General features: G+C 44.8%; 1 protein-coding gene across 1 annotated transcript in view; it reads right to left on the reverse strand.

The window, feature by feature from the left end:
* The window catches only part of pdss2 (prenyl (decaprenyl) diphosphate synthase, subunit 2), a 30,495-nt gene that overhangs the window by 2,019 nt on the left and 10,776 nt on the right, over positions 1-17,700 (reverse strand). The window contains exons 2-7 of the mRNA XM_083924920.1: positions 17,199-17,333; positions 10,037-10,235; positions 4,708-4,782; positions 4,216-4,389; positions 1,881-2,012; positions 21-56 (exon numbers count right to left, since the gene is read on the reverse strand). Of these exons, the coding sequence (XP_083781046.1) occupies positions 21-56; positions 1,881-2,012; positions 4,216-4,389; positions 4,708-4,782; positions 10,037-10,235; positions 17,199-17,333 (751 nt within the window). The remainder of the gene's footprint in view (positions 1-20; positions 57-1,880; positions 2,013-4,215; positions 4,390-4,707; positions 4,783-10,036; positions 10,236-17,198; positions 17,334-17,700) is intronic.

Below are 17,700 nucleotides of genomic sequence, written 5' to 3' on the forward strand. Positions count from 1 at the left end.
CCATAAACCAGTGGGCTTACCTGAGAGTAATCCAGCTGGTTTCGCAGTATTTTGGCCTTGCGGGGGAAAAGAGAGAAGAGAGATTCATTATCAGTAACATTGCCCAGGCTTCCAAGGATGGCTGAACATTATGATAACAACTTTTTATTAAAGGTACGATTTGATGAAGAGAAATCCTTCTTCGTCAAATTGCACCTCACAAAAACCCAATAAATGATTTTCCTGAAGATGAAATGTTTTAATAAACCAAGACAAAGAACATCAGTACATAAAGTGAGTGGTTTCAAGGTCGACCATTCATCCGCTTCAGTCCCTCTAAGGCCTCATTTCATTTCAAAAATGTCTTGGACATCCAGGCTTGAATTGAGTCGTGTGGAGCTCGAGCAGCATCTTTGTGGTGGCCGGAGTTATTATGGTGTTTTTCATTAATTTTTTTAATTCAGTTTATTTTCAATTAGTTTACAGAGTGGTTGTGCTTACTGTTTAAGACTGTATTTTGAAAATGATAATTGCAAATGCTTCAGTCATGTAGACATCTGAGTCTCAATAAAACAAATGAATGCGTCCTCGTGCTGGTTGTAATGACACGTTTGACTGAATTGACAAATGGACATTTTCTATATATTTCTATTTTATTTTAGAGTGTCTATTTGCACCCGGGTGAGAATATTTACAGTACATGGCATTTATTCAGCTATTTTTACCGTCTCCTTTTAGTATAAAGAGCAACTGAATACACAGAAGTTTGTGGTGGCTGCACCCTCTCGCCCAACAACGGACACAGTTTTGGCTGAGTGGGTTTCACACTGGACTTTCACCTGGGTTTGAGTCCCGTGAGAAACTTGTTTTAAGGCCGATTTATCGTTTTCACAGTTTGGTTATGGTAAGGCAACACAAGTGGCATTGCTGGCTACTGACAGACGGGTGTAAAAGGCATCTACCGAATGTTGTTTCAGTTAGTTTCCTGTTTTTTTCTTCTGGAGTCTTGACTTTTTTATTTCGGTTAAGCAAAATATTTTTTTCACACCTAGTTTTAGTTTTTTTGATTAGTTTTTATTAAAGCAATTCTTACACATTTCTTTTGAAATCTTAAAAAATGCTCATAATAAGTAAATGGCACACAAATCCACCAGGTGTTGAAACTCATCAATATTCAATTCTCACATATTTCTGATGAAATTCTGACCAATACATTTTTTTTCCCGGTCCGAATAAAATTATATGCCGAGCTTCCTGCCTGTCATCTTCACGCTGCGTTCAAGTGCCATGGGAAGTCCGAAGTTTCGGACCTCCAACTAGGCAAAGTGCTCTGGAATGCCTATCAAAGTGAACCTCCTACTAGCGAATACGGGGGAGATTGATCTCCCTTGAACTCGCTAGTAGGAGGTTCACTTTGACTGGCATTGCAGAGCACTTTGCCTAGTTGGAGGTCCGAAACTTCGGACTTCCCATGGCACTTGAACGCAGCATTTCTTTCTCAACACACGTGTCGGGGGAGGGGGGAGCGTCAGAGGTCAGGCAGGGGGAGGAGGGTGGGAAGAACTGAGTGCTCTAACTGACACATGCACGAAAGGTAAGAATTGCTTTAACTATAATAACCTCGGTGGTGGCACGCTCATTATTCCACCAGCTTCTCATGGGTTATCAAAATATAGTGTTGTACTGTGAGGTTTCATCCTCTGGAGAACACAAACGTCTCCAATTTCACAAACATTCATCATATAGTTGTTGAGATATTACACTGTGGACCACTGGTGGACATACTCTGACACTGTAATCCATAGAGAAAATATATATATATATATATTTTACCTCTGAGGTTGTTTATCTGTTCATTTTCTACGTGTAACATGTCTAAACATATCTAGCTGCTTTCATACCTGCTGCAGCTGCTGACGCCATCTCTCCTGGCCAACGATCTGGCGGTGGAAAACCACCGGGGCGGCGCTCAAATTGAAGGACTGCGGCTCTCCCACGCCGCTCTTCACAAACGGCTGCAGGTCAGAGTTCAGCTACAGAAGATGAAGCATTTGAAAATCAGGTTAAGATGCACGCACTCATTGAACAGTAAACCTTGTGACTCCCAGGCACCAATCAAAGCAAAACCGTGGTGAGAACGTGGACGGTTGAGTGTGCACTCTGCCTACCTACACTCCGAGCCACCCCGTTAATGAGCGGCGCCATGAACAGTCTGCGGAAAGGCACAGCTAGCCTGATGAGAATGGTTGTCCTTCAAAGACCTCATGTCTGCTTCCTCCCACGCTGAGATTCCCTGTAGCCACAGAGGCCCTCAGACGGGCAGCTACAGGGAGCCGCAGCAGGAGAGGACGCACCAACGAGGCACTGGGACTGACTCTATGACCAGCACCAATTAGATTCAGCCTTTCACCCTTGACAAACCGTCTGAGCGTTTGCATTATCTGGTGCGCTAACCTTACATGTGTGTTTACCTCTGATGTTGGAATAATAGGACACACAATTGCATATGCGTGCAGGATAGTATCAAAGTACTGCTCCATCTACTAAAGAATGATGACATTTTAAAAAGCCGTCCATTTTTACCAGTCAACGTATTTCATCTGCATTGTCTTACTGGACATACAGCCCCCCCCCCCCCCCCCCCCCACATTTCAACATTATCTTCATTGTCAAATCAGCAATGGTTTGAAGCAGTTGATAATAAGACACACCAATATAGATAGACTACAATAAGGCCACAGCTATCCACCCATGTAGAAGAGGAGCTGTTTAGATGCTGCTGCTTCCTGCTTCCTGTACGTCACTGGAACAAGAAGCCAATCAGCAGCCTGTTTAAAACACTACTTCCTTTATTTTGATTGGTTTTTCAATAAGCTGAAACTAAAATCTTAAAGAAAAACTAAAAGTAAACTGAAACGATATTGCCAGGTAAAAAAAATGGATGTAAATAATTCATACTGACAAAAGCATTCATTTAATTTAATAAACCTTTACATTGAACCACAGGAATTGAACAGACATGACTTTCGAGGAGATGGTGCTGTGATTTACATCGTGCACTAAAGTAACACGAAGATTAACCGTCGTGGCCATTCCTTACACCATTCTCCAACCATGTATTTTGTATGTTCTGTAAAACGACAACGAAGTTTAGAAAAACCTAAACTAAACTTTTCTGAAAGACTGGAACTAAAACGAACCAACACTCTGAAAACTAACGAAATCTCAACTGAACTGAAATCAAAAAGTCTAAATTAAGTCGCAGGGCCAGCGGTCCCTAATCAGAGGGTAGTCCTTTCTTAAAGTGCAAGGCTGACCGTCACTGATTGGTCTAACACACACAGTCTTAGCTCGTCTACCGCTTCCTTCATAAAACCAAGACTAGGACAAAGAGGCTAAGTCACCAATCAAAGACGGCGATGCTTTGGGGGGGTTTTACACATCTGGTCTGCTCCAGTTGCACTGCGCATGTGTCATACCGCCAAAGCACCGCCATCTTTGATTGGCGTCCATGTCTCCTTCCATAGCCTCGCATAAAACAACGAAGTACAGGGTAATGATTTAGGACCCTTTTGTTCTGTGGAGACGCTCTTTCAATGTCCAGCAAAACCTTCTTTTAAATATTATTTTTTTTGGAACTATTATTCCAAGATGTGAGGCACCAGACTGCAGCGTATCATCCGCTGTGCAGAAAAGGGGATCAGCTGCAGCCTGCCGTCCCCCCAGGACCATGATCCTCAGTCTCCTGGAGGTGTGCAGAGAGGATCATGGTCGACACCCCCCACCCTGGATATAAACTCTGTGAACCACTCCCCTCCGGCAGGGGGCGAAACCTCTCGCCACAAGAACAGCTTCTTCCCATCCGCAACAAGGCCCGGGACCTCCATTGATACGCACTCTACCTTTCCTTTAAACTTCTTATGTAGATGTAATTCCTAAATTCTGTGTAAATCTTTAAAAGTTAAGTGTTTTTCATTGTGTATATTTATATATTTATGCATTCAAGCGCAAAATCAGCAGGTCAAATTCCTGATGTGTAATCTGTTTACAATAAAGTTGATTCTGACCATATAAATGAGGGGATAAGCAGCTACAGTAACATTTTCAGGGCAGTTACACACGTTTAAAACTTTTAAAAGAAGCTGGAAGTTGATCCTTATTGATTTATCCTCCGAATAACAACTTCCCCGGTGTTTGTGTGTTTGTATGTGGGGGGTGTGGGACGATCGGACTCACCTTGTGGCCCATTGACAGGTGCTTGCCATACTTGTAGGCCAACCTCTGGGACTCCTTGTCGTGGCTGGCGAGCTCCATTGCCGCTTGGCAGCTTTTGGCCAGCAGAGCCCCGTGGGAGAGGAACGTGTGCTCCTCCCAGCCCGCCACGTCAACGCCATCACTGAGAATATTCTCCTGCAGAGCAAATAAAGGGCAGAGACGCTGTGGGCCCGAGCTCTCACAGCTTCTCTTGTACAATCTCAAAAGCTCCCGCAGAGCGCATCAGAGCCTCTTGATCAAAACAACCCCTCCTTGCTCTGCGATTTTATTGTGTGCGACTGGTTTTGGAGTCGCCATGTCTGCATTTACCTCACATTTATATTTAGTCTCACGTCACTCTCTCTTTATCGTGGTGTTGAAATTCTCTTCAGGATATTTTAAGAGACAGTGCCCAATTACAACGCTGTATCTTGTCATGTGACGTCTTTGATAAACCCTTTTTAGATGCTTTACCTCAGTATTACTGGGATTCTCGCTGTAGATTCCTTGAACCACATCACCGATGGCACTCGAGATCAGTTCGACGACCTGTCAAACACACAAAAAAAACATTTGGGTTCAGATTTGCAGTTTCATTATTATCAGAACATTTACACGCCGTCCTCTGTTATCCGTAAGCCAGAGCTGATTAACGGGTTCGATCTGCACCGTGTCCATCGACAGCCTCGTGTCCTGTCGGAGTCTCCTTGGACTCGGGCGCTGAACCGATCACCTACTCCCTCGTTATGAATCCCTCCGGCTAACGGCGTCAATTAAACTCCTAAAATGTAGATGTAAATGAGGTCGATCAAAACAGACAAGCGACTCGGTTCATCCGTGACATTTTGTAATTTAAAAAACACAATTAGACCCGGTGTCGAAGCGCGGGCTAATAGCGCTTCCATCTGAACAGCTGGTTCGGTGAAGAAATCAGAGGTGAGATGAGGGTTGAAGACCAGGTGAACTGCTGCAAACTCTGCCGCTCATTATCAGGCCCGTGGGGGAGCTCCTGTTGATTTCATAAAGCGGATCCAGGCTCCCCTTCATTCATTATACTCAGTATTTATAGAGAAGCCCAGTCGATGGAGACGGATCGGGTGTCCGTCCGGTCTGACGGGCTGAAATGGAGCTAAAAGGCAGATGGTGAGACCAAATACCAAGACTGGGTCCGGAGAGCAGAGGGGTTAACACGGTTCTGGGAGTGAGGATCTCCTCTTCGGGGTCCTCTTAGCTCTCCTCTTTCTCCACAAATTACTCAATGATTTCATTCACTTTGTGCCTTTGAGCGTTGCACGTTTATACCTTTGATCTGTTGATACTTACCTGATCTATACGTTGGAGCGCAAACGAAAACAGGAACATGAGAAAGAACCACTTCTTCTCTCACCAGGCCACAGACTCTTTCCTGGACAAGTTAATCAATATACTAGGAAATGCAAGAAAAACATGCTGCTTTTGGGAAACTGACATTAGAGAATTGTCTACCTATAGAAAAAAAGAAAAGAAAATAGGGTAAACTGATTAAAATAGGCTGGAAATGTGTCATATAGTGCCTTGTCGAGGCCTGAGTGGTTTGTTTAAGACTGCAGTTGCCCATTTCCTCTTGCAGGGGGCATGCATGACTACAGAAACACTACCGGCCCCTTATCGACCACAAGATAGGCTGCATCTTTGGAGTGTGCCTCCAATGAATGAGTGAAAAAGCCGAATTATGTCTGTGCGTTCACAGCCGCAGCACAGAACAGCGTGGACAGAGGAGCGGAGGCCACGCCTGTACCGTTCAGATGAATGGGGTTAAATTTAGAGCTCCTTCAGCTCATCCCAGACATCCTTGGTTCATCATCAAAGTCTGGTGACGCTGGCTGCTCCGCCAGACTCGCCGTGCCCTTTGGGTAACCGAATCTGCCGGGGGAAAATATTGAGGAAACCCGAGCTTCGCCCACAGACCTGGAAGGACAATGTGCCTACAGTATTACCAGATGTGGTGTCTCTGCCTGCCTTGGGAAGTGGGGGCCAGTGGGGGTCTTTTTTTGGAAAGTATCAGATAATCTCTCCCCCTGCCTCCCTCTTACTCCATTCCCAAATCCAGCCAGATCGTGTTTTGCCGACAGGTCTGCATGGGGGGAAGAAACCGGAGCCCGGCGGTGAGATTACTTTACAGTTTATACAAGTAGCGGCGTAGGTTTCCTCTCAAGGCCACGATACATAATCTCCGTCGCTCTCACTGCCTTAAAAGACGGCCGGTTTATGAGCAAAACTTTGAAAACTGCAAGAACTGGTCACCTCGTCACACTTTGTACTGAAAAGATGGGGGACAATGATGACACACGGGCCGTTTTTCATATCAGACCGAGTTAGAAGAACAAGAATCACACAATGAGCATATCTGATTGAGTGAAAAGGCCTTTATTAATAAGCGTAATTCTAAATTCAACGACCTGTACGTGTGCCTTTTTTTCATCATCAGGAGCTAAACCAAAAGCGTACCTGTGAAAAAGCTGTATAATGTTGAATAATTATCTTTTCATATCATCTGACACTTTTGAAAAAACACCCCTGACGTTGTAATTTGGGTTATTTTTATAAAGTAGATGTGTGGGGTTTGAAATGAGCCATTTAGGAGACAAAAGCATATTTTCAGGTGCATCATGGGAAATGTAGGATTCAGTGCTTTTGGAGCTTGACTCACCCGAAAGACTAGACGTCAGGATATCTCTGCCGTTTCAATTCTGACCATTCTTTTTAAAAATCTGTGCCAAGTTCGGTCTTGATTCCCATGCTGGTTAAAGTAGGTATGAGCTCCCCAATACGTCATTCTTATTGAATGTGCGTCCGTAATGGAGAGTAAAGTCTCCTGATACAAAGGTTTGATGAGTGTGTGAATGTTTTCAAAATCTTAAGCCCTGTTTACACGCCAACGCTATCGTGCGAAAACGACAAAATATTTTATCAGATGTGCCTTCATTAAGACGCCGATGGCATTTTTGGGACTTATAAACGCAAAAAAGTGAAACCATATTCTAGAGTGGAAATTCTTAATAACGCTCCACGCCTGCCTTTCCATCTAAAGCATGGGTGTCCAAGTGATCCAGTAAGGGGTCGCTGTGGCTGCAGGTTTTCATGCCAACCAATCAAAAACACACCTGATCCAACAAATCAACTGTGTGAAGACAGTTCAGGTGATTGAATAAGTCGAGTCAGGTGTGTTCTTGCTTGGTTGGAATGAAAACCTGCAGCCACACGGCCCTTTACTGGATCACTTTGACACCCATGGTCTAAAGGGTTAAAACACAACAAGTGTGCTCTGATCTGCTCACGCTGGCTCTCGTTGCGTACGCGTCTACGTAACATCCATGTGCAGTACATGTGCAAACAACAACAAACATGTGGGACTATTTTCATCGGTCGAACATTCGAGTTTCCTGAGTGGGAGGCTGCAGATCCTGTCACACTGTATGACTTTCTGCTTCTCCGCGGATTTCGCCCCAAAGACGCTCGTCTTAGCGCGGAACAAAACGTGGGAACGCAGTGCCACTTTAGCGCTTCCTGTCCAGAACGTCTCCCTCTAAACAGAGCAATGACTTCCAAAACTTAAATGTTTCTGGGGGTAAAATCACATCTACAGATTGTTTTCTTTCATCCGCACCAAAGACAAAAAACATATTTTGTATAGGTTCAATTACAAATCATGGACGAAAGCCAACATGAACTCACAAACAGAAGAGGAAGTGTACAGGATTTTGGTAACCTATCATCCCAGCAGTTCATTAAATGTGACCGTATAACAAATCCCATTCGTGTAACTTTAGCACAGGAAGATGGACTTTTCATTCCTGTTTGCAGTAATCTAATTTCCCCCTTGTTCTCAGGAAAGCACGTCTGAATATGAGCATCGGTGCACACTGTGGTTTGCCCTGGCTTCACTTTGTTTTGCTAACCTTTCCAAACACGAGTAACTGCTGGCTATCCGATGTCCATCTCCCCATTACCCTTAAAAACTTCCACTTTGGGGACGTTTCCTGTGCTCGCTTCAGATTACAGTCACACTCTTCATAAACAGCGCCGCTGCTTTGATTGGACTAATAGTTTCAAACATTGCTGTGTGGTAATTTGGTGCCATTGCTCTCACCTTGACAATGAACTACACTAAAAGGGACAGATGCTCCGAAACTTCTATTCACCCGGTGCCACCTGCTTGATGTGAACGGCCACTTAATGTGATTAAATCATCATTAGCTCATCCGCAGATCTGCCATCGTTTCATTCTCAGTGTGTTTTTCCTCCATCTTCTAGGGAAACAACATCAGCTCCATTACTGTAATTTGTAGCAGAACAATTATCTCTCATAGTACGGGTGCAGTGGCAAACCCTAATGAAAGCCAATCAGCACTGTAAAGGAAATACCACACCTTTTAAAATGATCTTTCATGTACAAAGGAAATGTTGGTTCCCTGTAACTCCTGCTGTGTTTCCAATACATGAAGCACCATGGATACCACTTACATCATCGTATTTTGGAGGGGTGTGTCTGAACCCAGACTGTGTGTGCTGGATAACAAGTGGCCGGGAAGGCGATAAGGTCTGGTCCGACCGATAGTGCGGGGGGGATGTGGGGACGGTTATTTTGATCCACTCTGGCAACCGCATTCTGACAGAGCAGCGTGGTGACAGCATCTGTCAGCGTGGGGTTACCAGGCTACGTAGCAGATATGATCTGTGGAGCACTTACAAGACCACCACCACACACACACACACACACACTTCCAAAACTGAAAACTCAATAAGGAGGATTCCCGTGGTGTCCCCTGACCACATTCTCTACCATTTGTTGATGTAAATACCTGTGTTTTGGAGGTCTTTGGAGGAGTGGGAAATGCACTAAAGACGACTTGGGTACTGTCTATTAGAATGATATTCACTATAACAGAGAAGCAAAGAGGGACACCTAAAGAAACCATAGAACCATAAAGGCGGGGAAACGCCATGGTCGGCCGTGGGTCAAAGTTGGGCCGACGGTGAGCGGCCGTCGCCCTATTTTTTGCGGTGTGTCCTGACCAGGTGCTAGCGCAAGTTGGCTGTTTGTTTTGGATTTGATGATGATGTTTGTTCTAGTGTTCATTTTACTGATACGTTTGGATTAAATGAGCTATTTGATGCTATAAAAGCAGGGTGGAACATCACGAATGACAGCTGTGATTGACTCGAGATTGGTCCGGCGGGCGTAAGGGTGGGACTCCAGCGACTGATCACTACAGGGCAGACCTCACTTTTGTACAGTGGGAGGAAGTGGAGACGAATCGTCCATCTTTGTATAGAGTCTACAGTCATGAACCAGGCTAATCTTGTTGATCGTCTCGCAGGCCCTCAGGTTAGTTGGGCATCAGTGGGCCACACTGGGCAGTGTGAGCATAGTCAGCACCAGTGATTTTAGACAAAATAAAAAATATGAAGCTAATACAGATTAGCACTTCATGCTGTTCTACTAAATGGATGCATAGTATGTTTGCACTGCAGGTACTCTGCTGAAACAGAAGGAAAATACCTCTCAAAAATCAATAATGGGCCAGTAATTCCAGGATCCATGGGAACTCTGCAATATATAATCACCGCAGGCGTGAGATGTTGAGTTTGGATGAGTGTGGTGTGAGAGAGAGAAGATGTAGGGGTGAAGAGCGACAGTGATACGTGGAGCTGTAAGGGCCGCCGGGAGCTCATATTCAGACAGCAGCGTTTCTCATTAATACCACTGATGTCAGGTCAGATTTTTCACAGGGCTACAGTTTGTAACTGACACACAGGGTACCTTAGTGTTATTCAGCTGGGCGAGTCCGGTACAAGCGTTTGCTAGCAGGAAGTCGCCGCTCAGGACGGCCATCTTATTCCCAAACTCCATGTCCTTCAGCGGGCCGTCTGAATCCGTCCACCCCTTCAGATCGACTATCCCACGATGCACCAGGAACGCCGTGTGGATCAGCTCAGTGATTTCTGCCAAATTGCGCTGGCTGTGAAAGAGGGGGGAAAAAAGCACAATACATTTAAAAATCACAGCTTTTTTCTTTTTGTCAACAGCTTTTAAGAGAGGCGTTCCCGAGGCTTGACGGTTAGAGAGCTTTTTGACAGAAACCTTTTGATTGTCTTTACGCTGGTGAAATATGCAGCTTTGACAAGACGGAAAGCTCATTCCCTGTATCACGCACAGGTGTGCCGACCACAAAGGAATCAATGAAAACAAAAGGATTTGTGGGTTTCCTTTCAGCCTTGTGGCAAAACAGAAACATATTCAGTCAATAAAAGTGCAATGTTCAGATTGTACAGGCGTGTTTTTATCTAATTTAAATATGCAACACCGCTCCACACAAAGAGCACTGGGATCGTCACCGTTCATCCAACTGTCATCTGAAACATTTACATACTAGTTCACTTAAAACAAAATAGATTTCCCTACAAATACAGTTCGGGTTAAAAACTTTTAGAGTCATAATCAGCGCACACAAGGGCATAAACTAGCACATATATGTCACACAACCCATGCGCAGCGTGTCACGGGTTGTGTTGAGAAAAACGAAAATTAAACTTATCATTAGCAAATAACAGCCATTCTTGATTATGAGAGAAAAGACATAAAAGTGGTCTTTGAATAGAGCCTTTCAGAGCAGCCTTAGGAAGGATATAATCAAATGTTGATTCAGCCATTGGTGGTGGATAATTAGGCCCCCTCTCCATATGGAAGGAGCCGGCCACGCTGCGACAGGAGGGATCCATCCTGACAGGGCTGGGTGCGCTGATAGCCACTTACGACCTTCTTTCAGCTGCTGTGAGAACCTGATGAGCCAGTCGCCTGCCTTGCGCTCCAACCCCTTCCTATACACACACACACACACACATACACACACATACACACACACTCACACTCACGTCCTGTAGCCAGGTAATTGCCGTGTTCAACGTCGGCGTAGAAAAGATGTGATTAAAATTCAATAATGTCATCTATTTCGCCTCTCAATCACATCCATTGTCTGGTTGGTTTCTCAGCTCCGTGATGCAGAGCAACAACACAGTCGCGCCGAATGAGAGTTAATAAGTTCAGGGTTTAAATAAGAGGAAATTAACAGATTGACAGACGCGTGCTCTCAAGGTGCCTCGGAGTGATGGCTACGCTCGACGGGAGGACTCATTGTTAGGACAAGAGGACGATGATAAAGAGCTGTGGCTGATTCGAGCTCATTAAAATAACGTTTTAAATGTTATTCAAAGGCCAAGGTCAGCCTCGCGTTAACCCGTTTACCTTGAGCCGAAAAAATTAAATGAATATATAATCAGAGACGTCTTTTGGCTTGACGCTCATCAATGTCAGGAAAATCAGGTGCGGGCCTTTTCCAGGATTTCCCGTTCCCACATGTAGCACGCAACAGGTGATAGGAAACGGAAACGCTGGTTTAGACAAGGTTTGGCGCTTGGGTAGAGCGTACAGGAGGCAGGTCAAGACACGGGCTACACCGCGGTCACATGGCCGGTTCGTTATTTGCTCATAAACAACTCTCTTTGAGTTTGTCTGATGATTTCAGTGTCGGCCCTTAGCAACAGAAGGTCCTGAACCTCGTCGAGACATTTTCATTGGTGTCAACGAAACACCACCCTTCTCCTTCACCCTCCGATGTTTCTTTTCTTACGGTTTTGCGAGCCGCACAATGGAATCGTCATCGACACACCCGCTCGACACAATGAGCAGCTGTATTCACACACACGGGCTCAATCAGACATCATGTCTGTTTAACGTCCGGTCCAACCGATTCAGACATTTGCGTTCTCGTCCCCAGCTCCTCCTGGTAATGTCTCGATCAGTTCTGGGTTGCAGTGCATGTGTGAAAGGGTTATTAAGCCAGGGAATGTCTTTAACTTTCTACCTTTATATAGTATTTAAATTATAGGAAACATCCCCTGACAATTGTTGAAATTGAGAATTGAAATTGTTTATGGATAACAGAACCAGATGGGAATGCCTGGTTTTGGCGAATCCACCAAATGGCCAAGGATAGCTGTGGTGGCATAAATAGTTTCAGTCACAGCAGACGGTTTTATGTATTCTGTATATCATCTAGAGGATATATTGCCATACCCTAATTCACAGAGTAAACAGAGAAATCAGAACTCTATGGGTTTGGCTTCAGCGGACGTGTTTAGTATCAGCATGTGAGGAACAAAGTATTGTGAGGAAACACACAAACCTCGGGATCGCTTTGAATTTTTGATTTTGAAGAACTAAACAATGGCACAAAGTACCGGTCTCCGTTGAACCCTAGTGCACACACATCCCAGAGCTGTGCCTCCAATCTAGCAGTCCTGATCAGTCGCAGTGGAGCTTGGGGAGGAAAAAAGGGGGACAAGGGGGCCGGTGTATAAATAGCTTTGGTGCCCAGTTGCATAGCAACCGATGCCATCTTGCCGAGGTGTAACGCCCCTCACCACGCCCCTTGTCCTGACTGTTCTGTTCCATTTTCCTCCCTCTGCAGTCTGCCTCGCCATCAAATACAGCCTTGCAGATATGAGTGCGTCCCCGTGTGATTTAAAGAGGTGGCCTGTCCATCACACGGGCCAGCGATGTGCTCAGTGGCATGGCTTTCATTTGTCACAAGAAATTAAGAGGTGTGCTGCGGACAAGTTGGGCTCTATATCTATCTATCTATCTCTCCATCTATCCATCTATATATCTATCTATCTATTTCTCTATCTCTCTATCTATCTATCTACACATCTATATCTATCTATACATCGATATCTATCTATACATCGATCCATCCATCATGGTGGTGCTTTGGTGAATCATCAGTGTCAGGCAGCCGAGTGGGAAATGTTTTACAAATGCTGCCTGTCAGGAGGGAGGAGACCATCCCCCGGAGGTTTCAATCACCCCCCCACACACTCCCCCCACTCCCCTAAACCCTCCTCACCTCGACTCCCTCCATCCCTGCATCTCTTCCATCAGAGGTGCTAATGAGCCCAGGGGAGGTGGGGGGATTGCTGGGGTGAGAGAGAAAGCAAGATAGTGCAAATGAGGTGATCAAGTCATGCTGTGTGTGTGTGTGTGTGTGTGTGTGTGTGTGTGTGTGTGTGTGTGTGTGTGTGTGTGTGTGTGTGTGTGTGTGTGTGTGTGTGTGTGTGTGTGTGTGCTATCCATCACATGTGAGTGAGGGAATGCTGCATGTTGGATTCAGTGATCCAGTGCCACAGTGATGCCAGGTTGTGACAAGAGGTGAGCGTGAGACATGGCTCTCCCTCGCAGCCTGAAAAAAGGACTGGACCTCAAACGCTTTCATGGCGCCCGGGCTATTCTAATTAGTTCTAATATTAGGATGTTTCTGCAAAGACACGGCTCCGCTACACACGTGTGCCCTGTGCCAGCTAGCACTAAGAAAGAAGCCTTTCAGCCACTCAGCGCACGGCCACGCCAAACACAGCAGTCACTTCTGGAAACCATTTGGCACCCGCCCACGTGCCTGTTCAGAGCTGCGTGCTGGTAGTCAATGTGTGGTAGAGGGTGGAGGACCTTGGGGTGCTACCTGAAGCATTTTAACAGCAGTGCATTAAAACCACATTTGAATATGTAGAAAACGATCAATATGCTGCATCTATCCCAGAAATTTCATAAAGCGATTTTCTTTCATTTACGTTGTAACAGAACTAAGGAGTCGACAGCCACGCTCGCCACTGTGTGAGGCTGTGACGCTCACCGTTAACAACTCTAAGCTGTTTGTTAGATAAATGCCCGCAGCAGAGTGCATCCATTATCTCAAATTAAAGCTGCTACATGGACCAAGGAAGCCTCGTTTCTCTCAATGTGAAGCAGCAACAGGTAAACACTGCACAGAACAGTGTAAGAAATAAGTACAATCTGTTTAAAATGATTATGTTACATACCTCATTGTACCAGAGGCAATGTGGGCCGGCAGAGCAACCTTATGGTTGTTTTTACGCTTCACATTAAAATGAATCAATCAGATCAATGTATATCCATGATCCTGTAGTTAAAATGGTTCAGTTAATTCATTTAGTAACAGTTAATGTAGCTTACACTTCCTAACCAACTGCATTATCACTGCAAAACTCAATATGCATGCAGTGAAACTGGCAGCAGCCACACTTTTACAGATTTACCTTACTAGTGTGTGTGTGTGTGTGTGTGTGTGTGTGTGTGTGTGTGTGTGTGTGTGTGTGTGTGTGTGTGTGGCAGGGAGGAAAAACCAAGCCCCCACCAAAGCGACTTCCTGGTTGATCCAATAAGGAAGTGTTTGTCCACTAGGAGCAGTTTGCATAACAGAGCAGTTTCTCATTGACCCCCATGTTAAACAGGCCGTTTTCACAGCATCATTAAACCTGTTTAAGACCTGGTACAAAAAACTTTTCTAGTCTGTATGTCTAGGTCATATCTCCATGACAACACTGAGGGGGAGGGGCTAGTTTTTATTTTATTGGAGGTTAAAGATTATGAATAATGAGCTGCACATGCTCTTTGAGTGACAGCTAGCCTCTGGCCCTCACTTCTCCTCGGAGGTAAACGTCAGCCAGATGGACGTATCTCCCTCCCCCCAACGTCACATACATGCCCTTTTTTGGTAATAGAAAATGAGGCGGAGTCAAAGTCTGACAAGATGGAGACTCCCGTAGGCGAGGACGAATGGATCAAGTTGAGAGAACGGACCCCGACGGGTATGCTACGTCCCTTTTTTATACAGTCTATGGGTAAAACCCTGCTGTCCCTTGCCTACGTGATGCGACGTACCCTTGTCCCGTGTGTTTTGGCTGTTAGATGGAAAGTCAGGGGATCACCGTAGTTCACAAAGACCTTAAATGACCATAAATGTCAAATGGGGGATAATCTAGTCAAATCCTCTGGGGACAATGAGCGTTGGTACAATATTTCCTGGCAATCTGTCGAACAGCTTTTGAGATATTTCTATCTGAACCAAAATGGTGAGCCGACCGACCAACTGCCATCCATTGAGCCACGCCACTAGCATGGCGGAAACATACATATACCGTATTTCTACAGCCCCGATAAGGATGCTAGCAAGAGTAATTCTTCAGTCCAAAACAGCTCCTTATAATAATATAATACATAGGTTTTTAAAAACAGGAACTGCAGGAAACTACTTAAAGAGGCTTCCCCCCCCCCATTAGCTACAATCTAAAATCTCTAAATAACCAAATAAAATAAAAACGTCCCATCTTGTAACTGTGGTTATATTACCCCCACATTCCATCACATTCGCAAGATGATGTAGCGCTTCATTTACAGGAATTGATATGGATGATAACCACAGAGGACAAGATAGAATTACCTGACACAAGGCTTTTATTTCCCTATTTATCCTTCAGCAGCCGTGTAACAGGGACAAAAGTGGCATCGCCTTACTTGGTCTGCTTGCCACGCACATTTATGGCTCTACAATGCGGCGTTACACATGTTTACTGCCCACTGTTGTCTCCCACCAGCACACACGTGAGCATGGAAACATGTGGAAGAGAGGAAGATCTGCCTGCTGGTGTGAACACACAGCTGTGGATTTGAATTACCAGCTCGGCTTTAATGTATTAAACTGAAGAAGTTGCTTGGTGGAAACTATGTGGTATGAATTGAACATAAGGGCTGCGCCATAAACACAGCGCGTAAGACACTTTAAAATGTAATTAGCGTTCTGTTTCTTTTAATGGTGCCGTTTGTGTTCGATTTATTCAACGAAAGAATGTGGAAAATATATATTTTTTATTTCAGCAAGCAATTTGTTGTAGCAGTATCCTGGAAGTAGCAAAAAGAAAAGAACTGAGCACACTTTAATATCTGTTTCTACATCGTTATCGCGATATTTGGCAACGTTTTTGCACATTTTCTCATCTCTTGCAGCCCTGATGGCCATAACTCCTAACACACCCTACGACTGAGGTTAAAGTGTAATTCCAGCGCAAAATCATCCCATGGTCTTTTTCGGCGCACATCAAATATCCCATCGAGATTTTTTCCGTGTATGAACTATTAACGGAGAAATCTCAGAGAGTCGCTAATAGGCGGAAGTGGCTAATACTGATTAGCTCGGGGCAGTACGGTGAAGGCATTAAAACGTCTTTTTAACCACTAATGCTGCTCAAAATAACAGCAAACCTCTGCAGCAGCATGAGAAGAGTCCCTACACACACAACAAAGCATCAATAACGTCGTTAGTGAACCCAGACTTTATTAAAAGAGTGTTTTAAAGACTTACCAACTGGCCCCTGTACCCGCTCCTCTCATAGTAAAGTCCATTCAAGTCGATAACCAAAGTCAATCCAAAAGGAAGGAGCCCATTGGTGCTTTGTTTTCTGTGTAGGGACCCTGTATAGGGTGGTTTGGTGTAATTTTGAGCATTATTAGTGGTTAAAAAAGTCGTTTTAATGCCTTCACCGTACCGAGTTAATCAGTGTTAGCAAAGTCAGGCTGTTAGCGACTCTCCGGGTTTTCTCTGTTAATAGCTGTTATATGAAAAAAAACTGTCTAAATGCCGTATTTGATGTATGTATGTGCCGAAAAAAGACCATGGGATGATTTCGCGCCGGAATTAGACACGGTAGACACCATTTGGGAAAATCCTCATAATGCCATGTATTTTTTTTTTTTACATTACACTTTTCGCAGTTAGCAGGCATTAGGGAATTTCCCGCACAGGAGGAGGATTCATCAGTATATTCTGCTGATGTTGATACTCGCACCGTCCAGAGCTGTAAAGTCAAACCTGCAGACGTGTTCAGGGAGTGTAACGGATGCCAGGAAGTGTGAGAAACATCAACCAATCTCCAAAAACAAAGCCAGGAGAACAGCTTACAGGACGGGCATTTGATGGATCTCATTAGTAATGGGCACAGAACCTGCAGTCCCAAACTTGCCTTCTTGCGTAAAACAATGCAGTTTTGAACACACAACCTGGTGACGGTGTTACCTCGGGTAGATGCCGCAGACCATATCCTGAGCCAGAAGATCGGAGGCTGCGTGGCTCGGCCCTGCAGCTTTGGACATCAGCAGTACAACGAGTCCCCTCATCTGAAGGTTGTTCCTGTTGTCGTAGACGAAGCCCCTGCAAAGAGAAACCATCAGTAGATGAAAACACAAAGAGACAAACGTCAAAACTGCGTCAGTAATTCAAAGGCATACTTTACTTAATAAGCACACACGATCAGCTCCGTAGGAAAAGCTTTTTCCTTGACAATAAAATCAGACACACTAGAGATTGCTCAGTTCTTCAGTGTTTAAATGTCACAATAAAAGTCCAACCTCGCTTTTTTAAGGATTTCTAAAAAGTGGAGCAACATGTCGCATTCACGTTTCTAACATCTTTCCCTGCGCCCTGCTGCCATCTGTTGTGAAGAGCCTGAGTCCAGTTACACCTGCTCCCACTGCTTCTTCCTGCTTTAATGAGCAATGTTTAAGAACCAGTAACAGCT

The sequence above is a fragment of the Echiichthys vipera genome (assembly GCF_963691815.1).
Source record: "Echiichthys vipera genome assembly, chromosome: 12".
NCBI classification, from domain to species: domain Eukaryota; kingdom Metazoa; phylum Chordata; class Actinopteri; order Perciformes; family Trachinidae; genus Echiichthys; species Echiichthys vipera.